This window comes from Rhamphochromis longiceps, linkage group LG8 (assembly GCF_057381845.1).
Source record: "Rhamphochromis longiceps isolate RC_006_pf linkage group LG8, R_longiceps_female_GT1.1, whole genome shotgun sequence".
NCBI classification, from domain to species: domain Eukaryota; kingdom Metazoa; phylum Chordata; class Actinopteri; order Cichliformes; family Cichlidae; genus Rhamphochromis; species Rhamphochromis longiceps.
This window is the reverse complement of record NC_140564.1, coordinates 2,547,346-2,562,562: the sequence shown is the minus strand read 5'-3', so window position 1 is coordinate 2,562,562 and position 15,217 is coordinate 2,547,346. Positions and strand designations below refer to the sequence as shown.

Here is a 15,217-nt window from a genome sequence, read left to right as displayed (position 1 = left end):
CCGCTTCTACCTGTTCATGTTTGGTAAATGGCCTGTATTTATATAGCGCTTTTCTAGTCCCTAAGGACCCCAAAGCGCTTTACATAACCTGTCATCCACCCATTCACACACTGGTGATGGTAAGCTACATTGTAGCCACAGCCACCCTGGGGCGCACTGACAGAGGCGAGGCGTTTCTACAGTAGAATCACCGTGACAACCGTTATGAAGTCTCTTTGTGCTGGTTTTCATCTTTGCTTTGTGCTCATACCGACACACAGAGAAAGATCACGTGTGAGGTCATCAGGATGGATTGTGTTGGTGTGTGTGACTGTAGCCTGTAGGTTTATATTGTTCAGTGGTAACTATGTGACAGTGTTCAGATCTTACAGAGTAACATGAAAGTAACGAGTAGTACACGAATGTCTTTATCCTGGGTGTAATGAAGTAACGTACTGCATTACTTTTAAGACAAGTGTTCTGTGCAATATGTGCATTCACTTTTTTAACAAAATAATAATAATAATTTAATAAAGAAATCCCCTGTCATCACCGATCACAACAAAGCGGGGAACACCTCCAACATGCACGAATGTTCGATCACACAGCATGTAGTTAATGTGCATGGATGTAATGTCTTTGATATGCCGCTGAGAGGTGATGGTGACCCTCAAACTGGAGCCAATGAGAATCGATAGGGAATCGAATCGATAAGTGATATTGATAATGAATTTATAATCACTAAATTCTTATCAGTTCCCATCTGCATAACTGTCACGATTACGAGTGCATGAATCAAACACAGGACTCTGAATGAATTTATTTACACAGGTGTCACCAGGTGAGATATATACATATATACAGTGCTGGGGGGACGAAGCTGGGTCCAGGGCAGCCAGGGGAAGGTCCAAACTCCTCTTCACACGCTGACTCACACAATAATCCAGTCCAAACTCACTCTTACGCTTATCCACTCAGGGTCCACGGGGAAGGAAAACAGGCCAAGGTCCAGGGAATCTATACACACAGAGAGGCTGACGTTAGCACTAGGAGAACACAAGGACATCACTGGGTTACACTGAGGAAGTAGCACAACGACCCAGGAGGAATCAGACTCGTCTGAGGCCTTAGGTGGGAGCAGTCAGTGATGATGGATGCAGGTAAGTAATCATGATGTCCCGTGCCCTTTGTAACCAACAGCTGCACCTGTAATGTGCTTTATAGTACGTCCTCTTTAGTATTGTTCCCCCCTCCTTTTAAATTGCTCCTAGGTGCATAGGTGGATGTTGGTTCATGATGTGAATAATCCTGCTGATCTGACCCAGTTGCAGATGCAGCATTACTTCCTGTCACAAATTACACGACAGTGCTTGAAATGAGGAAGATTTACCAGATGGTAACCTGACTTTCAGAAAATTTCCTTGAGACATGTTTGATATGTCACTTTTATGGCATATGATATGTCACTTCTTGGTTAGGAAAGACATCATAAATTTCCTCCACAGCACCTCATGGTAGTTTTCTTTTCTGTGGAAAGAAGTTTATACTTTATCAGCGTCACGTGTAGAAAGAAATGTCTTTGGAGCCAACACAGCAGCTTAAGCCTCAGTCTAAAAAATAGTTGGTCTGAACTTGTGCTGCGGTCTAAACAAGGCCTCAATCTTAACTGAACCCAAAAGGGCCTGATCGCTAAGATTCAAGCTGTGGTTGAAAATCTTGGGACAACTTACCCTAATAGTATTAAATGTTAGACTTTAGAACTGTAAGCTGTTAGCTTTTACAAGCTGCTTTCTATTCTTTGTGTTTTTCATCCACTGCTGCTTTCCATGTTGTGGAGAGCAGGGAGACAGGAATGGAAACAAGAATAGCTCCAGCTTGGCATTCCTCCTTCGGCTGTGCCTCAGCTTGTATACGAGCAGATCAGTGCAGCTCTGCTAACTATTTCAGCCATGCTGATGGGACAAGGCTAGGCCATGTGGGTGTGCCATCGAGTCATGAGGGGCTGGACTTAGGTGGAGTCATACTGAAATTTGTAAATTTAGGGAGGAGATAAAGGAGGGGTGTGAGGAGAGGAGGAGAGCCCAGTGGAAAAAAGGGAGGGTGGGTTGGAAAAAAAAAGCGCTGCCGGCTGTAGCTTGACTGGAGGATCTCTCTGCCTGGTGAGACATTTACATCCTAACGCTCATGTGGTCACATCCAGCATCGCTCGGCTTCCCCTGATCACTGGCCCGACTCCAGGAGCTTCAGACAGAACGGACAGATAGCCGAGAAAGACAGGCTCTATGTATGTGTGCTGGAGAGGGATTAGAGAGTTTGTAAATAGGAAGTAAAAAAGAAGAGGCTGCAGAGCAGAGCAGAGGAAGACGCAGGTGGGAAGATAAGGAGTGAGAAAGTAATCCAGAAGAAACTGTGGTGAAAAAGGTTGATTACACTTTATAAAATCTACCAACATGGCAGCCATGGAAGCACTGGAGTTTGGAAGTGCCCAGCTGGAGCCTCAAACTCTCACTGAGATCTCTGATGATGAGGTTAACCTTCCACCTTCAGATGATGAAGACAACGCCCTTGCCGCAGCCAAGAAAGAACTGTCCACAATGGGCACAGAAGGGGACGCCGCCGAGGACAAAGATGATGGCGTTAAAGCTGATCCACAGGTTAACGGGGTCATGGTGCTCTCACTGCTTGACAAGATCATCGGGGCAGTGGACCAGATCCAGCAGACCCAGAGCGGGCTGGAGGCCAGGCAGCAGGAGATGGAGCGTACGGTGACCAGCATCCAAGGCGAGCTCACAAAACTCACCAAGAGCCACAGCACCACATCCAACAGTGTCAACAAGATGATGGAAAAGGTGCGCAAGGTGAGCGTCAATGTCAAGACAGTGCGAGCCACGCTGGAGAAGCAAGGAGGCCAGATCAAGAAGCTGGAGAACAACGAGGCGGAGCTGCTCAAGAGACGCAACTTCAAAGTCATGATTTATCAGGTGGGAGAGTGTTTGTGTTTCAGTATGTGTTAGTCAGTCTGATGTGGGAGTGAAACCCTGAGAGATGGGTGTGGTTCATGGATGAACCGAATAACCGAGCAAGGTTTTGGTTTGTGAGCCATATCACTGAAAACTCCTACAAAGGTGGTTTAGTCTGGTGAAGATGTTGCTGGGATGCTGAGGGCTTCAGGGAGTGGTTCTTACTGGAAGCTGCTTTCACTCTCAGACACACCAGTAAGACTTTTCTCTGGACAGATGATAAGAAAGAAAGTCTGACCTTTGAATTACTCTGACTTTGCAATGTTGCTCAGAATAATCACTTAAGATGGACAAAAAAAATGCAAAGATAGTGTTTTTGTTGTATAGACGCGCCCTCGTATTGCATTTCAAACACCACCCTGATCATCCACAGACTTTTAATTTCCTGAAAAACAAAAAAATGATCTTTTAACAGAAACGTTGTGTTTCTGCATGGAAATAAAAGCAGAGAACTGTAATTATTATGTAATTATTACCAGGCTTTGCAAAAGGAGCCAAATGCTTGTGGAACTGCATTAGAGTGAAGCGATCAACCAACGACAGCATTAGACTGAGGAGGATGAACAGCAAACAAGAGTTTGTAAATCATGAACCAAATGACTCCAAATCACACTTAATAATTAAAGTATGAGCCAACAGAACAAAGCTAGAGCGATGGTAACAATTTATCCGAAAACACAGCTTCCTCTCTTTCTCCAATTTATGATACATTTCCTGAGTTCACCCCAGGTCTTATCATTAATGCCCTTTCTACTGGCATTAAGTTATTAGACGACACAGGGAAGCAGAGATCATGGCTGTGTGTGTGTGTGTGTGTGTGTGTGTGTGTGTGTGTGTGTGTGTGTGTGTGTGTCTGTGTGTGTGTGTGTCTGTGTGTGTGTGTGTGTGTCTGTGTGTGTGTGTGTGTGTGTGTGTGTCTGTGTGTCTGTGTGTGTGTGTGTCTGTGTGTCTGTGTGTGTGTGTGTGTGTCTCTGCAGCTCCACCTTCTCAACACCAAAACTACAGCAGTTAAAATGAATATGCAGCTTCAGTTTGCAGTACAGGTGGCCTCCAGGTATCTCTTCCATAGCATGCTGTATGTAGGACAAAGAGCCTTCGCCTACTGGCAGCTCAAGTCAGACGAAATCGGTTCAGAAAGTCATTTCACTCTTTCCTCACTATTTCTAAAAAGATGGAAAATACCACGAGCATGCGTCAGGTCCAGTTTAAAGCAGAGGATTGGGGGCAGATGTTTCTTTTAAGAAGGAGCACGTTTTTTTCTTTGAGGGGAGCTGAGGAGAGCCCTGTTTCTTTTTTTAGCTTGAGAGGCTGCACTGTGATGTGTAATAGCTTGCAGCTTTTTTGCACAGTGGCGCGAGAACATTCAGAGTTTCCACCCTTGACTCAGACATCGTGGCTTGGACCCACCTCACTCTCTCTGTTTCCCTCAGTCAAATGAGGGCTCCATCTTAGGCGCTGCAGACTGCCTGACTGCACACGGTCGGACTTGAACTCTGTGCTAAAGGACTTACACAATGCTGCTGGCGTCTGTGCCTCGGTCTACGAGTATAAGACTTTTTTTTAGCAATCAGCAGATGAGCAGGGCAGGACTCTGAGTGAAAAACAAACTTATCTTTTCATCACATATGAAGGAATTCAATGACTGAACTGTTTCTCAATCTGAGAACATCGTAAATCTACATTTTAATTAGTCCCCGATAAATTGCTGAAGTTGAGGGCTGAAAGCTTCCAAAACAGTCTGTTTGGAATATCAGAGGTTGGGATTTTGCTAACGTTAGCCAAGCGCCCTGCCCCTGTGGCGAGAGAAACTCCCCCTGAAATGCCAATCACCGGCTCCCTCGCTAACTCAAAACACTGGCTTTGGTTACAGTTGCCAACTATGACATAAGATCAGATTCATCTTCATTAAAAAAGCAAAGCCACAATGTGTTGTTCTGTTTTCAGTTTTCTCTGCTCCTCTGTTGCCCTTTCAGGGCAGATTCTTTTTAAAAGTCAGACAGTAAACACTTGGCCAACACCCCAGCATGGGACACACACTGATACTTGGAAACATTAACACTGTCAACGTCTTCGTTCAGTCTGAACACAGAGGGAAAACAGATGTGTGACAAATTAGAGGAAAAAAAGTGTCTGAATAATGTTTTGGGCCCTCGTGTGAAGAGTGATCCCCCGACGATCCTTCAGGTCTCCTGGTGGAATACCAGCACTGTTCATGTTCACTCAGTGTTTGGATGAAGGTGCTGTCTATCATGCAGATCAAAGATCATAGGAGCCGAGGGCCCCGTCATGCTGGAGGTGATCGGACATATTCTAAACCGTTCTTTATTGTGTATGGAGGGTGGGGCGGGGCAGCAACTAAACTTAAAGTAGAAGTGCATGGAACCACCAATGGACACATAGAGAACAATCACTCATGTGCATATTTTTAAACATCAAATGTGCAACATTGTTTCCACTACTTGTAAATCATTTGGGGAAAATTTAGGATATTGAATCTCAGCTGCAAACGCTGCAGTGTATCAGGCTTCCAGCGTTCACAGGAAAACTAGTCTTTTATGGACTGGTTCTGCCTGGGCACCCAAAACGCTTTACACAACTTGCCTCATTCACACAGGCACATCTAACATCACTGTCACACACTGAGAGATGCATCGGAGAGCAACTTGGGGTTAGGAGATAGTCTGGCATCCCAGGAATCAAACCACCGACCTTCCAGTTAGATCCGCTCTACCTCCTGAGCTATAGCTCATCCTATATCGCAGCATAACAGCATGTAAAAGTCTACATACTGATGGCTGTGCAGAAATATGTGCTGACGTGATTTCTGTGGGTTACCAGCATCAAGGTGACACGTGGAACATGCACCACATTTAAGCATCACCATGAGCTTTACACAATGCTGCTGTTCAAAACAATATACACAAAAGCAACATCTCATTTCACACGTGCGGTCCAGTGCAAGCTAACAGCCATGCGGCATAAGCAGTACACAGCATACTAACAGCATTAGTATTCATTTAAATGGCTTTACTGCATCTGTAGTGCTAAGAATATATTTTCACAGCTTGGATTGCTTCACGTGCTGTGTTGAAATGTTATTACAAAATCAGGACGTAGCGGTCTAACCCCAAGGCTCTGAGCGTATTTGCAGCCTAGAAACACACAGCTTTCTGATGTGTCTCAGGTATTTCCCACTTTTCACTCACACTTGTGCTGCTGGTACCCTGAGGAAAGGCCCTGGCCTGGTGCTCTGCTGGTAATAAAAGCACAGTTGCTGTTCCAGGGGCCGGCTCACACAGTGAGGAAACAGCACGAGGGCTTTGTAGTGAAGCACAGGGGGCTGAATCTGTGCTGTAGTCTGATGCTGTCCCTGCTAGGCCTCCCTCACAAGCTGAGATTGATATAAGTGATGATTTCACCATGAGTGAAGGCTGCCATTGACTTCAGGTGTCATGTATAGTTTAATATATATGTAAATGCACCCTGGAAGACTAATAATCACGGAGGATAGCAAGATTGTGTCTTTCTTGGGTTTTATGACCTCAGTCATATTACATTATATTACAGCCAATCGAAAGTAATGCCACCCCATGCTGCTGGCACGTGTGATGAGCTACGATACAATGTGTAGGTGGAAACTAACCAGAGGGCGTTCTGTCAGCACGTGAAGCACCTGCCTCCCTGTTAGCATGAGCAGCAGCTCTCCTCCTCCGGTGTGTGTTTGTGTCAGCCTGTGTGCGTTGGGCTCATTGAGCTGCTTGTCCAGCAAGCCTGAGATTTACTCTCTTACATCTGTGTTCAGTTCCTTGACAGCTGAGGCCATACGCTGCCAGACGAGAGCTTACTGCACTCAGTGAGGATCTGGCCTGGAATGTGATACTCTACACCACAGTAGCGTGTGAGAGCGCTGAAATGCAAGGTGCACTGATAAGTTTAAAGAGTTTACACGCAGTGAAAATGATCACCTTGCGTCTTGCATTGTTTTGGTTTCCTGGCTCGTATCTTTAAACCCCATCAGGTTTCGGATGCAGCTGACCACAGGAAACATCAGCACAGCTCACAGCTCCACACCAAAAGTACACAGCATGTTTTTCTTAGTCCACATCACACTTGTTACGTTTCACATCACTCTGGGTGCTCCTTCAACAAAGTCTTTCTACAAGTTCCTCTCATCACTCCAGCTCTGCTCTGCGCTCTCCCGGGGCTTCCTTCAGCTTTAATCATCAGTCACATTTGTCTATTTTAACTTAAAGTAACCACAGGTAGCAAAACTCTGTTGACTTTAAACTTTTCTCAAACTTGAGGCAGCCAGTGAGAATAGAGGTTTAGGAATATCTGCTACTGACAGCAACACAGTGATGTGCTGTGTGGACGCAGCTTTAGCTTTTATTATCTTGTTGCTGCAGATGTCCATGCTGTCACACTTAAACACACCATCAGCTCCACTGACCTACAAAAAATAACTCGACAGCCAATCAGTAGCTAAGAAAATGTGCACCCACTGATTACTGATTACTTTGCCTTGCTACTAGCCGGTTCTTGTGTGAAGTTTAATTTTTGCAGGTTTTAAAAGCTCAGTCAGACATCATGTTCAGGTCGTGGTGCTGAGTGAGAAGCTTGTTTCCATTGTTGAACATCGCACTCATCTGTGCACTGAGCAGAACCATGAACACCTTTAAGGACAGACTGTTTTATAAAGTTCAGTGTGATGATGTTTAGTTTATACCTGAACACATGTGGCTCGTTGACCTGAAGCCAGCTAGTGGCAGTATATGATAACCAGGACAGTGCCTGCTGGTTTTTCTAACCCTGCACTTTAAGTCTAAATCTGCTACAACACCAGCAATAAAGACTGTGGGCCCAGTGCAGCAGGTTGGCCCGAGGGGCTTCATTCCAGCACTGTAAGGAGGGTGGAATGATAAATAGCATGTCACGAAGAGGAGGTGTGCATCCCTACCTCCTCTTCTTGAGGGAGTGAATGGGTGTGTTACGATGAAGAGCAGGGATCATATTTAAACAGCTGATTCATTGCACAGGCATCCCCAACTCTCCATTCTAACCTCCACTCCTCCTGATGTGGAACCAGTCACGGCCCCATTCCTCCACCTCCCTAGCTCCTCCAGCCACCCGCACTTCACCCTGCGTCACACCTCATTCCTTTTTCTATTTCTCCCACTTCTGTCATTCAGATCAGTTCCTCTGATGAATAAAGCGCTCGTATTTAGTCCTGAAGATTCAAAGCTAATCATGGGAAAGACAAATGAATCTGAAATGCTGCACGTGGAGGTTTTACCATGACCACGATCTCTAGCTCCATTTAAACTCCAGTCTAAAGGTTCTAGTCTGTAAACTAAATCAAGAAGCACCACTGTGGGTTTTATTATGATATTAACACAAAGTAGCTCTCCAGGTGTTTAAAGGGCGTGTGTGTCTGTGCCTAATGTGCTAAAAACTGCAGCCCTTTAATGTAAATGTAAAAGGCCAGGCTTCAAAACTACAAACTGTCTAACTTTAGAACAAACTTTACGGTATGTTTGAGCACATCTGTGGCTGTGGATACTTTCCATTTTATAACAACTCTAAGGAGAGGTCTTTTCATAACTACACCACCTGGACCGTGGTTATGTTCAGAATTAGGACTGTGGCTGTTGTGACTCCCAGGTGTGATGCCACAGGTAGCTGTAGCTGATAACTATTGGTCAGTGCTCTGTTAATCAGGTTCACTCACCTGGACCTCTTGACAGTGCTCACCTGGTGCTCTAACCAAAGACGGAAGCACACGCAGGGACAGATAATCTGGTTGAATAAAATGGAATTATATTACTTTAGGCTGTGTTATTTAAAATGCCTTTGATATTCATAAATCCAGGAGCGAGTAGACAAACATGAATGAAATGTGTTGGGCTCAGGTCTCCTGCTCCTGTCTCAGTGTCCTGTTTGCTGTTTTTAGCTTTTCTGGTAATAAAATGAGCATCCTCAAAGTCGAACGGTTTTCAGAATGAAGTCAGTTGGTCTCTGTGCAATGATGTATTTAACATAGCTTTTTAATGGAAGTCCATGCATACAATAAGATGCTTGGATCATCGGGTGATCGTGGCTCAAGAGTTGGGAGTTCGCCTTGTAATCGGAAGGTTGCCGGTTCGAGCCCCCGGCTTGGACAGTCTCGGTCGTTGTGTCCTTGGGCAAGACACTTCACCCGTTGCCTACTGGTGGTGGTCAGAGGGCCCGGTGGCGCCAGTGTCCGGCAGCCTCGCCTCTGTCAGTGCGCCCCAGGGTGGCTGTGGCTACATTGTAGCTGCCATCACCAGTGTGTGAATGTGTGTGTGCATGGGTGGATGACAGGTTGTGTAAAGCGCTTTGGGGTCCTTAGGGACTAGAAAAGCGCTATACAAATACAGGCCAGGCCATTTACCATCTAAATCCCTGACTTTAGCAGATTTAATACCACAGCGCCGTACGTCTGCTCCTCCTGACCTGTGGAAAGAACATCGCACAAACAATCTGTCAGAACACATTTTGCTCATCCTCAACCTGAACGTTTCAGCTCTACTTCCCTCTGCGTTTACAATTTGAAACACCTGTTTCTGCCATACTCAACATTTCAGTCAGGCATGTTTACATCTACCATCCTACTACGTGGATTACAGCCAGTGTTGGTCAAGTTACTTGAAAAAAGTAATCAGTAACTAATTACTGATTACTTCCCCCCAAAAGTAATCCCGTTACTTTACTGATTACTTATTTTCAAAAGTAATTAATTACTTAGTTACTTAGTTTTTAAAAACACGATTTACAACCTGAAAAGGTGATAAAGCGATAGATCTTTCAGCCCAATTCTACTTTTTCTGCATAATCTATCATACAAAATGTAATCAAATGGAAAAGTCTCTTTTTTTTTAACTTGTTTTATCAGTTTTAATCTTTTAACTTTATGCATCAAGCAAAAATTTAATTATATGCAACATTCTCTGAGTTGAATAAATTAGTTTAACATTTAAACCTATTTTCTGCACATTCCAGCACATAATTTTTTTTGTGTGTGTTTACACTCACTCTTTCAAATAGATGCAAGTAAAACACAGCAGAAAATAAATAAAGTCAAAGACTCAGCGGTCCTGTTGCTCTATTTTCACCTGTAAAGCAGGACTACGGTAGGCGGAGGTTTACCCTGGTGCAGGTGTGCCGCGGTCAGTTGAAGAATCCGCGAGCTTCTTTGTGAGTTTCCCATTACATCGTTGCACACTCGTGCTTGCTTGGAAGTTTAGGGGGTTTTTTTTCCGCTGTAAAAAGAAGTTTTCTTCCCACGCACAACGGACACTAATGTTTTTGTCACTTTTTATGGAATCAAACTCAAAGTAAGGTCAGTACTTCCACGCTTTAAACGCTGCACGCTCATACTCTCTCCACACTCGATATATGATCCATTGTTGATCTGCACACAGCTGTTGTCACTAACGGCGCACTCGCTTACGTCACTGTCATGAGACATTCTTGCAAAAAATCAGGGTTTTAGTAACGCAGTAACGCAGCGTTCCTACGGGAAAGTACCGGTAATCTAATTACCGTTTTTGCAATAGTAATCCCTTACTTTACTCGTTACTCGAAAAAAGTAATCAGATTACAGTAACGCGTCACAAGTAACGCGTTACTGCCCATCTCTGATTACAGCATCAGTCAGACCTTATTCTGAAAGTTTTGCTTTAACCAGGCCTGCAGCACTGTAAAATAAAAGTCTGAGCCTGGGAGCCTCTCGGCTCTGTTTTGCATGTAAATTCATCAAGTGAACCCATTCTTCTCACTCAGGTCGGTCCAGGTCCATATATGGACATGTGAGCCTCAGTGTTCCCTGCTCATTTTACAGGCTGGATCGTGTGTAACATTGCTTCAGCTGCACCAATGTTTTCAGGCTTTGGCACAGTAGGAGTGGCAGGAATGGGAGTATGGAGCACAGTCCAGTCCCTGTGTAGGGGACATTATTGACTAACATGATAGGACAGGAAAGAGGGGATGAGGGTGAGAGCAGAGGAGACAGAATGGGAGAACGATCTAAAAATAGCAACTATCACATACTTGTTTGATTGTGAGAAGGAAAAGGCCTTTAGGAGATGTTGTTCCTGTTTGTGTTGGAGACGGTGGCGTACTTGTTCAGATTTGGTTTCTGCCTGATTCTCAATGAGCCTTACACAAATAACATCATCCAATATTACTGTATAAATCATGAACTACCTGTCTGAATTTAGTGCTTTAGATATTTCAATTTAATAAACTTCTTTGTTATTCTTTCAGCTATTTCAGAGCGGCTTGCTGTGTAAAGTCTGAGGCCTGAGTCATTCTAGTATTTCTATTTTTTACTAACATTTACTTTCCCATACAAGCAAACTGGATTCTTAGCTGACTGTTAAATGGAGACCGTTTTACCTGCCGAGGGAATTCAGCACTGTTATCATCATAGCCATGTGCATCCCCCCAGCATAAACACAGAGGAGCCCCTGACTGCTCTTTGTCAGACCATCACTGAGCTGCGACACACACACACACACACACAGACACACACACACTCACACACACACAGACACACACAGACACACACAGACACACACACACAGACACACACACACACACAGACACACACACAGACACACACACACAGACACACACACACACACTCACACACACACACACTCACACACACACAGACACACACTCACACACACACACACACACACAGACACACACACACAGACACACACACACAGACACACACACACAGACACACACACACCATGTGCAGGTATTAGCATCACAGACCATCTGTCTGTGATGCTAATACCTGCACATAGGCAATAGAAGCCTTACAGCACTGCTTTGAATGCACTGGGACATGTTCAGAGCTGCTGCCACTGATAATCAGCACACTAATGTGGACAAGTAGCATTGCAATGATATTTGCTGACATCCAGAAATGCACAGAAGACCACTGTGTCATGAATAACATCTCCACTAGCGCCAAAAACAAACCATGGAGCAGGAGGTCAGTGAAAAGCTAAAAGTGCAGAATACTGTTTTCAGATCTGGTGATGAGGCTGAGCTCAGAACAGCGAAAGCCAACCCTAACCGTGCCATAAGAACAGCAAAGTGTGCCCGTACTGGAACGCATCACACCCCAGTAACACCAGGTGCATGTGGCAGAGGACTCGGGTGGTAACACTGTGTGACAACACAAACCTTCCCAACTAACTCAAAACCCATTCTTCACCCCGATGAGATGGCGTGGCCACATCCAGACGCCTTCCTGACCGCTCCGCTCAGACTATGCACCTTTTGAGTGGTTTACTTATTTTTTGCTCTGGTTTACCTCCCAAAATCCTCTAGTTTTATGGTCTACGACACCAGATCACTTGTAAACATCGGTGACAAGGTTGCACATTTAATCTTGGGCGCTTTTAAACCCGACCCGGCTGCCTGAGATACTACGCAGCGCAGACAACAACAAAGGACGGGCCGCTCACCCCAGGCGCAGAACAAAGAAGCGCCAGGGGAAACGTGCTGGCGTTCGAAATAGACTAAGACAGCAGGCGCATCACGCACCACTGCCCAGTATCCTACTGGCCAATGTACAATCCATGGAGAACAGGGTCGATGACCTAAGAGCAAGAGTCACCTTCCAACATGACATGAGGGACTGCAACATTCTGTGCTTCACGGAGACATGGCTGACCCCCACCGTGCCGGACCAGGCTGCAACTCTGTCGGATTCATTCTTTGTGCTCCGCGCGGACAGAGTCAAAACCAAAGGTGGAGGAGTGTGTTTCATGGTAAACAGAAAGTGGTGTGATGCCAGGAGCATTTCTGCTCTCTGCAGTGGCTGCTTGCCACATCTGGAGTTCCTGAGCATTAAGTGCCGCCCTTTCTATCTGCCCTGTGAGTTCACCTCAGTCATTGCCACGGCTGTCTACATCCCACCCCAAGCGGACACAGGTATGGCTTTGTCCGAACTACATGATGTCCTGAGTTCGTTTCAAAACAAGGACCCAGGCGCAGCCCTCATTGTAGCAGGAGACTTTAATAAAGCGAACCTCGGACAAGTCATGCCAAAATTTTACCAGCATGTCTCGTGTCCGCTGAGGGGGGATCGAATTTTGGACCACTGCTACACGCCATACAAGCAGGGCTACAAAGCTGTCTCACACCCGGCTTTTGGGAAGTCTGACCACAACGCCATCTTCCTCATTCCCCAGTATAAACAAAACATACGGAGGGAAGAGGTAACCACGAGGGAGGTAAAACATTGGTCTGCCCAATCAGAAGCTACGCTACAGGACGCACTCAACAACGTCGACTGGGACATGTTCAGAGCATGCGCAGTCGACATCAACGAGTTTACGGAAGTAGCAGTATGCTTCGTCAATATGCTAGCGGAGGAGATTATCCCCACTGCGAGAGTCACCACATTCCCAAACCAGAAACTGTGGATGGACAGATCGATCCGCACTGCAGTAAACGCCAGGACCGCCACCTACAACATGGGTCTTGGCACTGGCGATATGAGCGCCTCCTACGGCGTGCGGCGAAGGATGCCAAATACCGGTACCTGGAGCGCGTGGAGTCTCGCTTCAACCGACACACAGAGTATGTGGCACGGACTATGCACCATTACGGACTACAAAAGGGACACTGCACCGATCAACGCTGACTTTGCATTCACCAACGAGCTTTACCAGTTCTACACCTGTTTTGAGGTTAGCCAGTTGGCTAATGCTAACTACCGCCTGACTACCGAGGACAGTGCAGTCATCAGCGAGAGACCGGTGATCAGCATCGTGGAGCACGACGTCCGAGCTGCTGTACTAACCAGCTAGCAGGTGTGTTCACTTCCGAAGTCTGTGGTCCCCACATGCTTCAAAAGATCCACCATCATCCCTGTGCCCAAGAACAGCAAACCCTCATCCCTGAACGATTACCGGCCAGTTGCACTGACCTCGGTAGTAATGAAGGTGTTTGAGAGGCTGCTGAAGAACATCATCTCCTCCAATCAATGGAGCTCCAGTGGAGAGGGTGCAGTCCTTCAAGTATCTTGGTGTCCACATCTCCTCAGACCTGACATGGGCTGCCCACATTCAGGTCCAGACCAAAAAGGCTAGGCAGCGCCTGTATCACCTACGACAACTGAGGAAGTTCAGGGTCTCTCCAAAGATCCTCAGGACTTTCTATACAGGCGCTGTGGAGAGCATCCTCACACAGAACATGACATCCTGGTTTGGGAACAGCTGTGTTAAGGACCAAAAAGCTCTCCAGAGAGTGATCTGTACAGCAGAACGTACATCTAGCCGGACTAGAGCAGATACTGAAGGACCCGTCCCATCCTGGCAACAACCTGTTCCAACTTCTGCAATCCGGTAGAAGGTTCAGCATTCTCCGGGCTAGGACAAAGAGACTCGAGAGGAGCTTCTATCCCAACCCGTTCTCACTCCCAAAGCGTAACATTTTACGCTAGGTGACAAATCGTCACCATATTACCTTTTCGGCTACCCACCACGTTCCTAAATGACGACCTCGGAAAAAGAGGAAATATGAGAACCGTCTGGACTGAACCTACACATGTTCGCTCTTTTTCTTCAAATCGCTTAGAAACACGCTATTTAACATCATTAAAGTCCTGGTTAAGGTCAGGAATAAGGTTATGGTCAGGGCTAGGGATAAGGTTAGGTTTAGGGCTGGAATACAGGGCTGGAACGTCTACTACCGCGGGAGCGTCATTGCACTGGATTCCAGCCTTAACCCGCCGTGTACCATAAGAACGCCGAAGGTCTACTTTCGCGTTCCTCAGGAACGCCGCGGGACGTGACAAAACGTCGACATGTTACGCCTCGGGAGTGAGAACGCTCTGTCTATCCCCAAGCCATCCGGGCCCTAAGTGACTAAGACAGGACTCTCTTCTAGACACTCTAAACCCACCGGCACAAAGTACATTTCAAATTCCTTTAATTTTAAATATGTTCATGTTGTCTATTTTGTAAAATGTTCAGATTGTCTATCATTAAGTGAATTATTTAATTCACTTAATGTACAGAATTCACCTGCTTGCTGCATACATGCTACTACTGCACATTCACCTAATGTATATAATATATAATGTTCTTCCTCTCTCCCCCCTTTTGCACAAGTCGAGGAGCGTGTCAGGCTACATTTCACTGTGTGTTTTACTTGTATAACTATGC

At 45.8% G+C, this 15,217-nt stretch overlaps 1 protein-coding gene across 1 annotated transcript in view; it reads left to right on the top strand.

Annotated features, from left to right (window-relative positions):
- Nucleotides 1–2,098: 2,098 nt before the first annotated feature.
- Nucleotides 2,099–15,217, top strand: part of LOC146662880 (caveolae-associated protein 1-like) — a 39,270-nt gene continuing 26,151 nt past the window's right edge. Inside the window, exon 1 of the mRNA XM_085415448.1 lies at nt 2,099–2,960. Within this exon, the coding sequence (XP_085271574.1) occupies nt 2,430–2,960 (531 nt within the window). The 5' untranslated portion in view covers nt 2,099–2,429. The remainder of the gene's footprint in view (nt 2,961–15,217) is intronic.